We start from the raw sequence: 17632 nt of genomic DNA on the forward strand, positions 1-17632 counted from the left end.
CAAACAAAAAATGAATGGGTCTAAGCACACGGAGTGGTAGCAACGGCCGGCAAAGGCAAAGCTTACAAGGTTTTAACATGAAACCCACCAGGCTGGGCAACACTTGTGGAGGCTCCTCTGGTCCAGGGGCTTGCAGATGGCCAGCCCCGCTGGTCACACTGGACCCCTCTAATGCAAGCTATTGCACACTTCCTGCCCCTGGTCACACTGTGCCCTCCGCCTAGCGTCCCTGAGTCTCTCTCTCTCCTTAAACTTACTGAAACTGGGGGATGGCTCAAAAGACATCTTCCAGTGTCTTCCCACACACCCTAGCACAAGGAAGACTCCCCCTCCTTTAAGCTGTGACAGGCACACAGTGTACTTGGTGTATTTTAATGCCTAGTTCATTGTGTTTTTCACATCCTTTCTATTAGCTACTTCTACAAGCGGTCAACACTGCTTGTAGAAGTAGCTATGTACCAAGCACTTTATGTACGTCAATACACTAAACCGCCAGATTCAGCCTCAAAATGAGCACAACTAGGCAACTACAAACAATACCGTTAGTGTATGAATAGAGCATCCTCAGGTGACCATCACCCATATAAAGGAATATAACATTGCCAGCTCCTCCAAAGCCTCATGTGTCCCTTCGTGATCACAGCCCAACATCAACTAGCGGTAATCACTCTACTGATTCTTCAGGTATTTGCTTCCTTGCATCTTTTTTTCTTAAAAGAAATGTTACTGCCTATTTACTTGTAAACATTAGTTTTGCTTGATTTTGTATTTTTTGCCTACCTTCTTCTGCTAACTGAACTTGTGATTTCATTCACCCATGTTCCTGAGTGTAATTGTGACTTCTGTTTTTATCGCCTTAATCCCACTGGTGAGCATAAACAATCTATCCATCTATGAATGATGGGCATGTGGGGCGTTTCTAGTTTTTCACTGTTATGAACAATGCCACAAAGAACACTGCTCCACATCTGGTGCACACATTATGAAATATATCCAGGAGTGGAACTGCCAGGTCACAGTGAGGTAATGGCAAAGTGTTTTCACCATGGCTGCAACCGTTTCCATTCTCTGAGGGCGGTGCATGAGAATTCTCTTGTAATGTCTTGTGCTTAATCTCATCTTTCCCGATTACTAATGGGGTTGCGTGCTTTCTCATTTGTTTACTGACCACTGGCTATCTGCTTATTGTGTGAAGAGCCTGTTGAAAGCTCTTGCCGTTTTCTTCTGGGTTTTCTTATTGGTTTGTAGTTTTGTGTCAGTTATATATGCTGCAATTATCTCCCCCCCGCTCTGGTGTGTCCTTGTGTTCTCTTTACGTGACTTCCTATGATACCTCTTTGGTTGTCTTCTCTAGGAAACACTCCCAAATTTGGATGTGTAGCCCAGGCTTCTCTGTTGAGAACCTCTGTCCAGCTGCTTCTCTGTTATCTCCACTTGGATGTGCAGACGTCTTGACTAAACTTCTGACCTTCTCACTCCAAGTCTGCTCTACACTTGCTGTCTTTCCCATCTTACATAATTCTAGTCGTCGAAGCCAAAACCTCTAAGTCTTCCTTGATCCTGTCTTGCTCACACCCACTTCAAGGCTTTAGGAAGTTGTTCTCTTTGGCTGTAATGCTCTTCCCTCAGAAATCCACATGATTATCTCCCTCCTTCCCACGATTTTGCTGATACTACCTGAATGACTAACAAAATTTCAACAGCTCCTTACCTGTCCTTACAGTGTCCTAATTTTTTTCTACAGCATTGAATATATTCTCATAGTTTTTGAAGCTATCTTTTAAGTTTTCACATGAACTAGTTATTGCTGAATACAGAAATACATTTTATGTGGAAAAAAACCCAACTCAATTCTAATTATTTACCTGTAAGTTCAAGATTTTTTAATTACCCAATCATAAATAAGTGGCAGTCTTAATTCCCCTTTTCAGTCCTTATATCTTTTTCTTGCCTTTCTGTACTGACTACAAACTATAATGATGAACAGAAGTAAATACAGCAGGCATCCTTATCTTGTTCTTGACTTTAAAGGGAAAGCTGTTAAACTGTCATAATTAAACACAATATTTGATAGTCTTTTTGCAGACACTAATACATTTAACTTCTTAGTTCACTAGGATTTTATCATGAGTTATTACATTTTATCAAGTCCCTTTGCTCCATGCTTGAATATGATCATGATTTTTTCTTTTGAGTCTGTGAATATGGCCAATTACACTTACAAATTTTCCATTTTTCCATTAACCTTGCATTCCTTATATAAATGCAACTGGCCACAATGCATTATCCTTTCAATATGCTGTTGAATTCATTTTCCTTATATTTTATTTAAGATTTTTGCTTTATTTAAGATTGATATTTCACTGTAATTTGCCTTTCTTGAACTTTACTTCAGTTGGAGCATTATGGTTATGTTAGCCTTAAAATAAGTGGGGAATCTTTTTTTTTTTTAACTTTAGAGTTTACAGAAGATTAAAATGATTTCATCCTTGAATGTTTGGTACATGTCTTAGTGAAACCATTTAAGTCTGAAATTCTTTTTCTAGGAAGTCTGTTGATCAATGATTCAATTTCTCTAATAGGTTAAAAACTCGTTTTCTATTTCTTCCTCATTCAGTTGTAGAAAGTTATGTTTTTCCAAGAATTTTGTCCATTTTATCTAAAACTTCAAATGTATTGCTATTGTTATTCATAGGTTATTAACTTACCTTTTGAATGTAAAAAAAATGTTGTGATGTTTCCAGTTTCCTAACAAAGATTTCAAGCTTGGCTTTTATTTCTTTGAATGTAATAAGCTCCGTAGTCAATGTCTGATAAATCCAATATCCAAAGTATCTGTCAAGTCCATTTCTGTTGTGTTCTTTCTACTGGTTTATCATTCGTGAAATCTCCTATCTCCATCTGCCTGGTTCTCCTTGTGTGTTGGACAACGCAGTTGAAATTTTGTGGCCTAAGATGATGGTCTCTTCCTCCAGAAAATTTCATTCTCTTTTGCCAGGCACCATCCAGTTTGGAACTACCTTAATCCTAAACCAAAGCTTCATGTTCTCTGGCTTTCCCCAGATGATGCAAAACTGGTACACTCTTATCCTGAAGGCATAGCTCTTCAAGACTCCAGCTTGAAGTGGGGCGATTAATCCTTGTCTCCCTCCACCCCTGGCCAGCCGCAAGATCTGACTTCAGTAACACCAGCCCCTCACAACTACCAAAAGGACAACTCAAGTTTCTCAGCTGTTTCTTAATGAATAGCAAATGCTCTCAGTACAAAAGCCACCCTGAGTGCTAGGGTCTTCTCTCAATTCCCACCCTCCCCAGACCAATAGTTCTTCACTATCTTGTTAGTTCTTTCAAATAAAAATTTCAAAGCATTTTGTTTAGATTTTATTCATCTTCAGTGAGGTTTGTCTGAATTATCAAATCTGCCATTTTCTAGAGAGGAAGGCACAAGTAACTTTTTCAAGGAAGAAAAATAGCTAAGTCCTTCCAGAAAACTAATTATTTTTTAAATGTTATTTCCTTGTCAGTATTGTCAACACCAAGGACTAGTGTCAAGCCTTCACTTCTGAGCAGATGGCTCCACTAGAACATCAGACTTCCCATCCACTCAGAATACCTAAAGGGCTAAGTTTGAGTTTCCTGGATTTCCAATAGTATGATGCTGCTTAAGGTAGTAATACCTTCACAGAAACCTGGTTAGAAAGGTTAGAAAATGATGCTCCACAAATAAGATAAAGAAGTCTTTTAGGCTCTGGAGTTAACCTACTGCCCTGAAAATCCATTTCATACACACTAGCTGTTTCTTTTTCCAAGGAATAGAGAGTGCTTTGCCCAGAGAAAGAATTCATAGTTTGAAAATGAACTGACCCAAAAAATGCAAAACATTGCAACATTTACAAATGCAAAAGTTTTTAAAACATTTGAAAAGTGTTTCTAGTTCCTGAAGGACGTGGACGTATCCTTCAATAACCCAGACTCATCTTTTCAACTAGAAATAAAATGCTCACCGCTACTCCAATTCAACCTCTCATGCCCAGCTTCATCGAATTATTTTTACTTCACTTTCCTTTTACTGTTAATTTCTCTCTGCCTGCATTTTCTCACATATTGTCAGGAAGTTGGCATAAGAAGCTTCTAAGCCCTTCCTCTTGCCCTTACATTTTTGGGAATCGTGCTGGTATATCAAATCTAACCACAATGTCAATACACATACACACACTTTGAAAGAAACTCAATGATCTCTTAAGACTATAAAGGAGTGCATCAAGGTCCCGTCCTTTCTAATCATAATACACATTATGTAGGACCCAGAAACTTCTGGCATGCAACTGACAGGAAAATTCTGGTTTATAATTTGGACTCTGGTGGTTGCAGCATTTGAAATGCATTAAAAATATCCCGGGAGCTCTTGGCAGATGTATCATGAATCTGATGCATAAACTCCCTGCTCCATGAACAGAAACAAGGAACAGACAAAGCTGAGGGTCAGATAATTTGGGATGAATAAAAAAAGAAGGAATAAAAAACTCCCACAATTTAGCCCCAGCTGTTTCCTAAGCTATTAGGTGAGAGCATTTTTTTTGACCAGCAATGGTAGCCCTGAAAAACTGAAAACCAATAGGACCACTGGTTTAGCCACCTTAATGAAGAAGACATTTCAAGGTCTCTTCTCCCTGCCGTCGGGAGAACCAAGTTTTCATCTAAATGGATGCAATGACAGTCTTAGCCCAGGTGCCCTTGAAATGAACAGAATTACACACATACATGTCTCCCTGACCTGACTTTACTGCCTGCACAAAGTCACTTCATTGTCATCTTAATAACCTGGGTAACTTGGAGGGGGAAAAAGCTGCCTCAGATTCTGGTGTACTAGTACATGATGGAGAAGAATGGTATTGGGAGTCTGCACTCACTTCTCATACCTGCAGACACATGCCGGCTACCCGGAGACACAGCCTTCCTGGAGTCAGGGAAGCATCCGCTCCAGAAGACCGAATTCATTAAGATGGTACTGGAAGGAGAAACTACTAGGGAATTTAGGGGGGAGAGGGAGAAGGCAAATAAAGTTTGGTAAGCCTTTGTCTAGATAAACAGGCAGGTTTGGGGACTTGCTAAAATTCTTCCTCCCAGGTTTTATTCCTGTGCTAACAGAGATGAAAGAATAATGCGCTGCATGATATCTTTCTGAACTGCTCAGCTATCAATCACTTGGCAGAGGCAGCTTCAGCAGTGGTTTCTGCCCAACTTCCTTCCTTTCTTCTGCATATCATCTTTCCATAGATGCTAGGAAACTTCAACTACTTTAATCCCAGGAGGCATTCTAACCTCAGGGATCAAGCTAATGGTAATAAAAATAAGCCACGCCACGTAACAACAGACCCAGAGAACTTTTACTCTTAAGAACTTCCCATGATCAATAAGAATGTGCCCCCTCAAAAGGACACAAGTATCATAATTTCTATTACAGCTATAGTGGCATTATTTTCTGAGGACAAGATCCAAGTTCAAACGAGAATCAAAATTACAATACTACAAACCTATTATTATTCTAAGGTCTGAATTTCAAAGTTGGATCCTATTGAAAAGAATCGGAGATATATGTAATACTCAGTACTCTTCTTATCTCAATCCTGTTTCAGGGTTTTAAAAAAAGAAAAAAGTATTCACTAATTCTGGCAGTGGTATGGTTGAGAAGAGTGCAGGCAACAACTGAACAGCGTTTCCCAGAGAGCAGGAAGTGAACTTGATGTATCAGGCTTACATAAAAAGCAAGTGAGAAAATCCACACATGCTAAAACCATAATTAATCTCAGCAATGACAGGTCTTCCAGGTGGCAATGGTGACTGATGGTTAACAGCCAGGGGAATTAGAAATAAAATAAAATAAAAAAGTTTTAAGCCAGTGGAATGAATCATATCAAGAATGATAAGACAGTTAAACTAATCATTAGAGTTTTCTATGTACAGTCGCTATTTACTTTCTGGGCAGTCTAGAATCTCCTATCACCTGCAAATGAGCCTGACTCTGCAGGGAGCTTCCGTGAATTGCTGTCCATGACAAACAAATGCAACTATCATAGAAAGACTCTGAGCTCTCAAAGTCAGTGACACAGGAGGAAGTTTCAAAAAGTAAGGATGAAACAAGCATCAGAATTTTTAAGTTTCCTCATTAGAAAATAACATAAGCCCTAGCCGGTTTGGCTCAGTGGATTGAGCACTGGCCCATGGAATGAAGGGTCCCGGGTTTGATTCCGGTCAAGGGCATGTACCTTGGTTGCAGGTTACCTGGTCCTGGTAAGGGTGCATGCAGGTGGCAACCAATTGATGTGTCTCTCTCACATCAATGTTTCTCCCTGTCTCTCCCTCTCCCTTCCACTCACTCTAAAAATCAATGGGAAAATATCCTTTGGTGAGGATTAACAAAGAAATTAAAAATTTAAAAAGATACAGTAATCCCCTTTACCTGCAATCTTACTTCCCATTGTTATCTGCAGTTAACTGTGGTCCAAAAATATTAAGTGGAAAACTCCAGAAATAAGCAATGTATAAGTTTTAAATTGCCTATCATTCTGAGTAGTGTGATGAAATCTTGTAGCATCCCACTCCATCCTGTGTGGGACCTGAATCATCTCTCTGTTCAGCACCCAAATAGAAGTACAAGTAACATTTGGAGAATGGCTTTTCAGACTTCTTAAAATATATATATATTTGACATATAACACTGTGTAAATGTAAGGTGTACAACATATTGATTTGATACATTTATATATTGTAATACAAAAGCCATTGATGTGATACCACCTCTATCACATCACATAATTAGCATTTCTTTTTTTGTAGTAGGAATAATTAAGATCTAGTCTCTTCACAAGTTTGATGGTTATAATACAACATTGTTGTCTACACTCATTATACTGTACATTAGACTTTTTTATTTAAACACTAGAGGCCTGGTACATGAAATTCCTGCATGGGTAGGGTCCCTAGGCCTGGCTGGCAATCAGGGCTGATCTGTGGGGCGACTGGCGGGGTGATTGGGGGGCCCCTGCTGGCACCCACCTTGGCCAGCCTGGCGCCACCCGCTCGCCAGCCCTGCCCCTTGCTGCCGCCGCCGCTGGTCACCTCCCTCTGCAGGGCGACTGGCAGGTGATCGGGGACCCCCTCTGGCAACCACCTTGACTGGCCTGGGGCCTGCAGGCTGGGGGCAGCTCCTGCATTGAGAGTGTGCTGCTTGGTGGTCAGTGTGCATCATAGCAACCAGTCATTCCACCGTTCAGTCTATTTGCATATTAGGCTTTTATTATATAGGATGCATGTTCTAAATCAAATTCTGATGAAGAGTTTGCTAAGGCAGCATTTCTTATAAATTTTAATTACAAATTATGATTAAACTGAAACCTCTCTTTCAAAATATCCAGGGCATGCCTTAGGCAGTTTGGCTCAATGGATAGAGCATCAGCCTGAGAACTGAAGGGTCCTGGGTTCGATTCCAGTTAAGGGCACATGCCCGGGGTTGTGGGCTCAATCCTCAGTAGGGGGCGTGCAGGAGGCAGCTGATCAATGATTTTCTCTCATCATTGGTGTTTCTCTCTCCCTCTCTCTCTCTTCCTCTCTGAAATCAATTAAAAAATTAAAAAATTAAAAGATATCCAGGGCAGAATTTAGTTCTGATGCAGGCTTGTGCTGAATTTTCCAAAAGTATAAGAAAGTTCTTTATAGGACAATTTCTCACTCAGGTAACCAATCCCAGTCTGGGCTCAGAAGGATACAGATTTTTCAGATAAGAGTTTTCTCAGAATGAAGATATAATTCTGTGTCTATCTACTGGATGTATACAAAAGCAAGGGAGAAAAGCTGCATATTCTCTTTTGTGTGTGTGTGTTTATTTCAGGAGCATTAACATATTCGGAGGTGCTTTAAGCTCCCTCCCAAACTTGATCCTCTAAAAGGGCAAAGAGATTTCCTCTCATCTACACTTGAAGAGACTCTCTCTTAGAGTTTTTAAAAGGTGTTAGATACCAGCTCAGTCAGCCAATGGGAAGGAAGGTGTCTCCTCCATAGCAATAATCTAATTTTGTTCTCAGGCCCAAAGAATTCCTTTGAAATGCACATAAAAGCAATGTCTAATCTCTAAGAGAGACAAGAGCCAAAGCATGATGACAAAACCAAAACTGTTCTATAAACAGCCTCTCAGTGGCCTTTGGGTGAAAAAATGCTCAACACTTCCACGGTGAACAGATCAGTTCGCATGTGTCTATCAGTCACACCTGCAGCACGGTTGCTCTTAGCAGGTTTTTCATAGCAAAGTCCTATCCAGAAGCAATCATCCTAGAGAGCCACAGTACAGTGATTACACAGTGGGAAGGGCTATCGGTACCAATTACGCTAAAGGTCTTCCAGATGGAGATGGGTTCTTCCACACTGGGTGGCAGAAACGGTGAGCCTTCCACCAAGGACGGGCTGAAAACAGGAAATGCATCCTGAGGGGGGTGGGGGAGGGGGGTAACATAGGCCGCCAGCCCTTCTTCCCTGAAGATCTCCTCCCTGCAATCTCTCCGACTGGCCAGCGACAGAAGAGGGCTTCTTAGGTCTTTACCACAAAATGGCACATAGTGAGACCCGACGTCTAAGTGAGAGGTCACCTATGGTGCCACAGAACAGACATAGCTCTAGAACTTGGCCCAGACCTCAACCCCAAACTCCCTGCCACCCATCTGCTTCCCAGAAAAGTCTAAGAACCAGGAGTGGGGAGCAAGGAGTTATTAATGGGTACAGAGTTTGTTTGGAAAAGTTCTGGGGATGAATAGTGGGATGGCTGCACAACCATGTGAATGTATTTAATACCACTGGATTATACATTCAGAAATGGCAAATTTTACGCTATGTGTATTTTATTATATATGTACCTCCTAAGAACCAAGCTGGGATTCATGAGAGATCATCTCGGAGACATGCTGACTATTCGTTTGTCCAGATACTACAAGTTAGATCCCTAACAAGCAAAGACCCACCTAGAGCTCCCCAAGCAACAGAATCACACCTTCATACTATGCCTTTTGTTAAGACTTGGCCACATGAAGACTAGTACTACACATGATATATCACTTCTGGCAAAAAGAGTTCATTGTGTTGTTCAATTTATATATCATTAGTCTCTTTAGAAAGATTCAATGCCCCTCGAAAAAATTTAAGTTTTTAATATATGACATTTCTTTTTTCCTGACCAAGTAAAACTATTTTTTTTAGATATATGAATTATTTTTAAAAATCACAATATTTCTCCAGGTTATAGCTTTATTTATAGGATGCTCAGAGCTTACATTTTAAGTTCAAACTTTCTTATGCCAAGTGTATTACTATAACTAATTCCCCTCTCTGTGGCACATAGCTCTCACGTTTTCATTCTTATTTTAATGTCCTTGGAAAGTGGGTGGGTCGTGACCAGTGACTGAGAAGCTGATTAGAAACTACACACTACAGAAGCACTCACGCTGAAGATGAGTACAGAGAGAAGGAGCGTGATCTGCATCGGTTCTGATGGCTTTATAATGTCCTTTGGTCAAAGACTCCAAATACTAACAACCATGAAAGTTGAAAACAAGGAATGTTTCTGAGAGTGTTAAAAAATTAGGATGCCTGATTGCACACCAAACTCAGAACAACAGACTATAATTGCATCCCTTTAGTGCTAGAAGCAACAGAAAGAATAAGTCATCGAACGCTACCAAGGTGATGCAGTCAAAGGCCAAATTAACCTTCTGCCTCATTTTTTTTCCTCAAAATCAGAATGCACATGAATAAGCAAAATGTGTCCATGAGAAACTGCCATAAATCTCTACCAGACATGAATGCCTCGGAATCCCTATTCTTCACATTTCAACAGTGGCCATATAAATAAATAAAAAATTTTTTTGCAAGACTGTAACGGTATCTTTCTCCAGTAGTCAGGTAGAAAAATGAGAATAAAACAAAGATTGAGTAAAAGTTGCCTGGACCATATACGGTTTTAACACTAAAGTTTCTATTCTAAAGCGGAATTCCGGTCTTCTCTTATAAGACAATCTATGTTGGATGGTAAGAAAAAAATTAGGAAGTTTTTTTTAAAGCCTCAAATATCCTTTTATTATCACCTCACTAAAATATATATGTCAACCAAATTTGGTGATGCCAGGAAATAGAAAATACAAGGGCGTGTTTCTACCTGTCACAGCCTGCTGACAGAGTGATAACAGTGGTCCTCCCAGGATAATTTTATCTCTGCTCACTATTTTGGATAAGCTGTGTTAAATAATAAAAACTCCATATCCTACTTATTCTTTTTTAAAAAAATATATTTTATTGATTTTCCACAGGGAGGAAGGGAGAGGGACAGAGAGCTAGAAACATCGATGAGAGAGAAACATTGATCAGCCGCCTCCTGCACACTCCCCACTGGGGATGTGCCCGCAGCCAAGGCACATGCCCCTGACTGGAATCGAACCTGGGACCTTTCAGTCCACAGGCGATGCTCTATCCCCGTGATGGCGAACCATCGTGTCAGCATTTTGAAAAACCCTAACTTAACTCTGGTGCCGTGTCACATATAGAAATTTTTTGATATTTGCAACCATAGTAAAACAAAGACTTACATTTTTGATATTTATTTTATATATTTAAATGCCATTTAACAAAGAAAAATCAACCAAAAAAATGAGTTCGCGTGTCACCTCTGACACACGTGTCATAGGTTCGCCATCACTGCTCTATCCACTGAGCCAAACCAGTCAGGGCTATCCTACTTATTCTTAAGTTCATACTAAGTAGCCCACAAAATGTTTGCCTTAAACAAATTTTACTTTTGTACTTCACTAGTAAGTGTTGGGGAGGCGAGGGGGGAGTATGGGAGAAAAAAGGAGGGGAGAGCCTTTGAACTAAAAAAAAATAAATAAATCAAACCTTCCTGTATGTTTTGTGTGGTATCTTTTACAAACTATTAGTGATTAATGTTGTTTTAATATTTAAAACAAATAATTTTTTAAGTTTTAATATTTGTTTATTAACATATCTCACACCCACTTGAGCACAACTGATTGTGTGTCATTTTAACCATGGATTGTGAAGACCTTTTATTTTTTTTTCCCCCAAATGGACATTTCACTTTATATCCCCATATTTTAGTATAAAAGACCTAGTTCTGACTGCCAAAAATGTTTATGCAGTCATTACAGATTCAACATAAAAGGGGAAAGAAATCTCACATTTGGTATTAATCCTCCTATATCCAAAAATACTGCATACAGCATTCCCTCCCAGGCGGAGGCCTCAGGCTCCTCAGCTGTTTCTTGAAATGCTGATATAAAGTAGCTTCCCTTCCCTGAGCAGATGAGCTAGGGAACCACAGTCTTCAGTATCACACTGCTGCCATCTTTACCAGGCATTTTTAATCTCCAAAGACTGTTAGCTACCAGCTCATCAGCAAATGTTTTGAGCAAACTGCTCCATCAAAGTCGTTTTTTCCTGGAGAGGACAGCAGGCAGGGGAGATGAGAGGGGAGAATAGATAATTTACCTGCAACAATTTTCTGGAGAGCTCATTAGTGAGGAACTCTTCTTCCTTCTCATAATTTACAGCAAGGGTTTCCTTCTCCTTCTGCAAAGCCTGAATTTTCTTGAATAACGTGTTACTGATGAATTCTTCTTCCTGCTCAGCCCTGGCTTGCTGTTTAAAAAAAAAATTAAAAGGGAACAAAAAAAAAAACACAAGTTAAGGAAACAGGAAATTTACTAATTGAAATATAGTTCTTATTTCCAGCTCGAGAACACCCATTTTAATTAGAGCCCTATTTTTAACTGTGAACCAACACACCCCAAGACGCACAAATCCAAGGAACTCAGCAGCAATCCTACTATTACCCCCAAGGCCTCCCTGTACTATGTACGGTCCCTCTTCTTAAAGTGATATTTCAAAGTCATTAACAAAGATTGTTTTGCAGTTTTTCAAAGCAATCTCAAGTCAATTACCAGAATACAGAAAGCGCCTTCTCACATGCCAGATAAGTCCAATTCTGGGGTACGTGCATCAATCCATAACTATTTGCAAGTCACCACATCTCACAAGTTTACACAGCAGTTCCTCACATAATGTCATTCGGGTCAAGATCGTTTCATCATAGTGTTGATGAGATCGTAGGAACTCAGCTCTTGTGAATATCAAATAACCTGTTTGACAGCAGTTCCAAGAACCTATCCACAAGGTTAAGTGAGAACTTACTGTAATTACAATATCTAGGCAACTTTGTTTTTTTAACTGCAGCAGAGAATTTCAACTCACTTTAAAAAGTAAAATTATGTCACCTCTTTAGGGTGTTACTGAAAGGATTTGGGTGTGTCATTTAAAAAGCACTACAGATACACACGGATTCATTACATGTTCATTGAGTAGTTACTGTAAGGAAATAAACCAAATGGCTGGAAAGTAGTTATTGCAAAGTAGTGGGGACCCAAGGGGTGAAGAGTAAGGGTGGATAAAAGGAGTTTTGTTTTTTATCTATTTCCCTACTGGGAATTGTTTTGGAGGTAAGGGCAAGGAAGGTCAGACTTTACTGAATTTTAAAAAGAGATTAAAACAGAGTCAGGCATAATTCAATGGAGTTGAAAATATTCTTCTGTAAATCCCGCCCTCCATCTATGTTTGAACAGAATAAACAGAAAAACCAACCACCCTTGAAGGAAATTAATGTTTTCAGAAAGAAAATACTTGTTTCAGATGGACTCCACTATATTTCAAAGCACTTTTTAAACTGCAGCATTTTGATGCATTAATTCCCAATAATGCATTCCTGTTTCATCTGCCAAGTCAAGGGAAGGAAAGCTGCCTCAATTCCAAGCCTGGTCCAGCATCTGTCACTTAAAATAACAGGAGAGCCAGAGGGCAGGACACAAAAGGGCACCTGCATTAAGCAACTACCACCTTTTATTGTAAAAGGTCCGACAACCACTCCCAACCCTGGTGGTTTAGATTTCTGTCCATACTCACTAGCTTCCCCAACACCCACACTTTAATAGGCATGGTTTCTGGGAGTCCATCCTTCCTGCTCTCCATCACAGTGGCCCAGAGGAAGTACGCCAGGCTCTGGAACTGCCTGCCAAGCAATTCTCCAACAGAGAGCCACATGCAGTACTTAGACTGAAAAACACAGCTATAAAAAAAGTGGAAATTTTGGGAGAAGCTCCAGCACTCTGTTTCTTTAAGAAACCATTTAGGATAATCCAGGAGAGTTGAGCAATTAGGAACACATCGCAGCTAATAAATTTTTATTCCCAGCCCAGAGCGTCCACTGAGCAGTCCCCTAGGTCCCCAGGGGTTCCCTTACACACTTCATATTTCGTCAGCGCTTCTCAATGTCTATTCTTCCAGACACTATGGTCAAGGAAGACTGCTGGGGACTGGCGCTTCCCCTCCCACTTTAAATTAATCCCCAGCCATTTTCAAAACTCATATACTTCAAGATCTCATACATGTGCAATGGGCAGAAATCCAAAGAATTTATTCAAAGCATATTTGACACGTATATCCAAGTCCACAATCTGTTCAAACTACCTGTTTTTCTGGTTTCGACTGACCAAGTCCTATATGATTTGAATTCTGAGTATTCTCAAGTTACAGAATACAAAGGTAGAGAGGAACTTTAATGCCTTTTTGGTGATTTGTACTTAGAATTCAAAAGGGTGTTTTCCACAAATTAATTTCATTATCAAGTCAGGCTCAACTTCTTGCATGTTACCACCAGACATTCGATATTTTAGGTAAATTTAATCACAAGCTATAAAGAGAACCAGGCTCACAGGCTCAGCTGACCAAGAGGATAGGCCCTAAGCGTCTGTTCATGTAGCTGCCACCCACTTCCCATATCATCTAACCATTAAGTCACAGGGACAACAGGTTTAGTGTAATAGAAAGCAGAGCATTTGATAGAAAGTAGATTAGTGGTGGCCTGGGTAGGGGTAGGGGAGAACAGGGAAGGACTGCTAATGATACAAGGTTTCTTCTCGGGGTGATGAACATTTCTGGAATTAGACAGTGCTGAGATTATACAACCTTGTGAATATACTAAAAACCACCGAAGTGCACACTTGAAAAGGGTGAATTTTATGGTATATGAGTAATATCTCCATTAAGAAAAAGAACTCTGGCCCTGGACGGTTTGGCTCAGTGGATAGATAGAGCGTCGGCCTGCGGACTGAAGGGTCCCAGGTTCAATTCTGGTCAAGGGCATGTACCTTGGTTGCAGGCACAGCAGGAGGCAGCTGACTGATGTTTCTCTCTCATAGATGTTTCTAACTCTCTATCCCTCTCCCTTCCTCTCTGTAAAAAAAATCAATAAAATATATATTTTAAAAATAAATAAAGAAAAAGAACTCTGATGATTAACAGGGTCAGTATTTCACAGAACACCTGGTTTCCTTTGCAATTCTTCCCAGGGTTAAAAAGAAACAAAATACCCAAAATGGAGTTCTTTGCGGTAAGCCCCACCAAGAAGACCTCAGTACTAACCTAATTGCAGTCTCCGCCTCTCCCAGGAATGGAATTTTAAAACAATCAATCTGAACTTTCCTGGTCCGGGCTCGTGAGGTAATCTGTAATCTGCCTGATAAAACCCGCAGCGTTCAGGAAGATGACTCTGCCTGAAATAATCCACTCCTTCAACTTCCTCGTCCCACCCTCGTTCTGCCCAGAAAAACCTTCTGTTTCATGCAACTGCTCAGAGCCCCCTTTCTCTTTACCAGATGGGCGCTGCCCAATTCGTGAATCGTTCAACGAACCAATCAGATCTTCAACCTGACTTGAACTGTTTTTCTTTAACACCAGGGAAAGCAGCAAATTTTTTAAATTGGGGGCAGGGAGACGAAGAGGGCTAGATCTGCTCTAAAAGGACTTTCAAAGTAAGTGACATGTCACCAGTCGTGAGAGACGGAGGCCTTGGCAAACAAAAATCATTCTCCACTTTCGAATAGGCACGTATTTCTAGGCAAAGCTCATTAATAAAAAATGCCACTCTCAGGGCCCAGGAATAACATGAGGAAGCTGGTTAAACCAATCTAACAAGGCGGCGAATAGAGCCTAATGGAGTTTATTAACGGTCTCCTTTAACTAAGTTTTTGCCACTTCTTAATTCTCACTGAGGGCTGTTACTCTGCCTCCCAAACCACCTAAACAGCCAGAGAAAAACCACCCATGGGGAGGACAGGATTCGGGTTCCTAGTTCACCCTGTTTCCAAGTGGTTTCAGATCATCTTAGGAATTAACACATAAATGCTGACAAAAAAAACCCCACCAAGCTGCTGTATCTAATTATAGCCTCAGAGGAGACTGGTTTTAAAAGAACAGATAAGGGGTACTGACAACCATGAGTAAAAGTTAATTATCAGAGTATGAGCCATGTAGTACAGAAAAGCAGTAAGTATCCACTTTTTTTTTTTTAATCTTCACCTGAGGATATTTTTCATTGACTTTTTAGAGAGAGTGGAAGGGAGGGAGGAGAAGAGAGAGAAACACTAATGTGAGAGAGACACATCGATTGGTGGCTTCCTGCATTCCTTGTGACCCATCCGGGGATGGAGACTGCAACCCAGGTACATGCCCTTGACCGGGAATCGAACCCGAAACCCTTTGGTCCATGGGCTGTCGTCACTCCAACCACTGAGCCAAACCGGCCTGGGTGTAAGTATCCACTTTGATCTTGATCTTAGTCCTGGCTTTTTCTTCCCTAACTCCAAAACAGGCCTTTTTATCTAAGACGTAAAATAAATTACCTTTTCAATTTATTCTCCCCCAAGAAGCCAGAGCCAGAAGCAAAGGAGCAAACCACAGGCACCATTTGCAAAAGGGGCCCCAAACTGGCTATACTGGATGAAATTTCATTAGTTGTAGCAATATATTTTCCTTTTTACCTGAAATGCTTAAAAATCTCAGCATACCTAAACACATCCAAATTCAAAAATAAAATTCTATTTCAATAACTCAATAAATAAAACTGTATTTCAAAATTAACTATATAACTCTATAAACTCTCCAAAGAAAATAAACAAAAGCATTAGAAAATTTTTTCAAGAAAAACCTTTTCTTAGTGTTTTGCATATGTTTGTAGATTGAAGATTTAAAAACTCTGGAGGAAATTTAAAAACCTGTGATTGTATGTTCATGTTCAATATGATTGATTCTATTTGCTATGTTTAGAAATAGAGTGAATTTGGTATAATCTTACTCATTTATTAGTGTCTGCTATTTTGCTCCTCATTTAGCAGTAAACACTCAATGTCTGCTAATGTGAGGCCTAGAGTACAAAGCATTTCTCCATCATTATTTCCCCATCCTACCAAAAAGCCAATGTAACAACAGGGGCTGGGGAGGGGGGACAAAAGAGACATGGGAAGAGGGCAAACAGGAGAAATGTACCAGGTCCCCTGGAAAAAATAAACACCAAAAGAATTATTAGAGAAAATTATTTCCTCCTGAGTCAGTACTTACTTAGGCAACCATACTCTAAATGAGCACAATTTTCTGCAGATAAGAAAAACACAGTTCGTTCTGACCCGATGCTGTTATGACCAAGGCACAAAATTGATAGGAAATTCCAATGTGATTGTCTAGTGTTTCTGTTCTTTATCAGTGGCATTTGGAGATCCAGGGTTAGTACAGAAAGGAGAAGGCAAAAACTCTCAACAGTAGCACTCACTGCTGAGGAGAAAAAAATCCAAGTGCCAAAACCAAAATTATGTGGAATGATGCAATTCATGATCTGTCAATTATTTTTTTTAAAAGGACAGCTTTTCAAAGCAAGAATTATAAGCAAAATGGATTTGATAGCAGCCATACGTGTAAAGAAGATAATCAAGAAAGTTCAAGTGACTACCAAGATAACACTGTTGCATTTGTTTTTTTTTTAAAAATTCCTTTTAAGTTGATTGCTGACTTGTTCTAATACAAAAAAATAAATAAAATCCTACAACTAAGATATCTTGAAGCTCTCTCTAATGCAGCGGTCACCAACCTTTCAGACCTCACAGACCAGCAGGGGTCCACGGACCACTGGTTGGCAACCGTTACTCTAATGCATATGAATCCATGCAGGCTCTATTTATCATTTAAATTATTTACATTTATGAATATATTTAAATATATCATTCTAATTATTTAAGTTTACTATTCTGTTGACTAGTCACTTACAGTCCACATTTATTGATTTTAACCCCTCAGCTTTAAGTAGCATCTAACACCAAATTAGTACAAAAAGCAAATTAGTACAACACAAAACCAGGCAACTATATAAAATCCTGTTCTTTCTGTCATTTATTCGGTGCACCACTGCACAACTGATTGTTCCGGGAGACGCTCAGAGTTCAGCAGAACTCATGACCGATGACTGGCACCTCTTAAAGGATTAGCTGGAAAATCCATCATACCAATGGGTTTAACACCACAAACATCTGTCCTGCACTGTCTAACATTTAAGTGTCGGTATTGCAGGGGTGGGTAGCAGGTGATGCGTTCATTTCCTCTATTAGAAAATCTAGCAGATGACTTCCATTACCTGCCTGAGGATTATAATTCTCTATTGAGTCTGCTTATTTCCTCCACATATTGCACACTATCTTAT

At 39.9% G+C, this 17632-nt stretch overlaps 1 protein-coding gene across 1 annotated transcript in view; it reads right to left on the reverse strand.

Moving 5' to 3' along the window:
- Positions 1-11721, reverse strand: part of CCDC6 (coiled-coil domain containing 6) — a gene marked incomplete at its 5' end in the record, with an annotated part of 57488 nt that extends 45767 nt beyond the window's left edge. Inside the window, one exon of the mRNA XM_014456712.2 lies at positions 11545-11721. Within this exon, the coding sequence (XP_014312198.2) occupies positions 11545-11721 (177 nt within the window). The remainder of the gene's footprint in view (positions 1-11544) is intronic.
- Between the last annotated feature and the right edge of the window lie 5911 nt (positions 11722-17632).

This window comes from Myotis lucifugus, unplaced genomic scaffold (assembly GCF_000147115.1).
Source record: "Myotis lucifugus unplaced genomic scaffold, Myoluc2.0 scaffold_62, whole genome shotgun sequence".
Classification (NCBI taxonomy): domain Eukaryota; kingdom Metazoa; phylum Chordata; class Mammalia; order Chiroptera; family Vespertilionidae; genus Myotis; species Myotis lucifugus.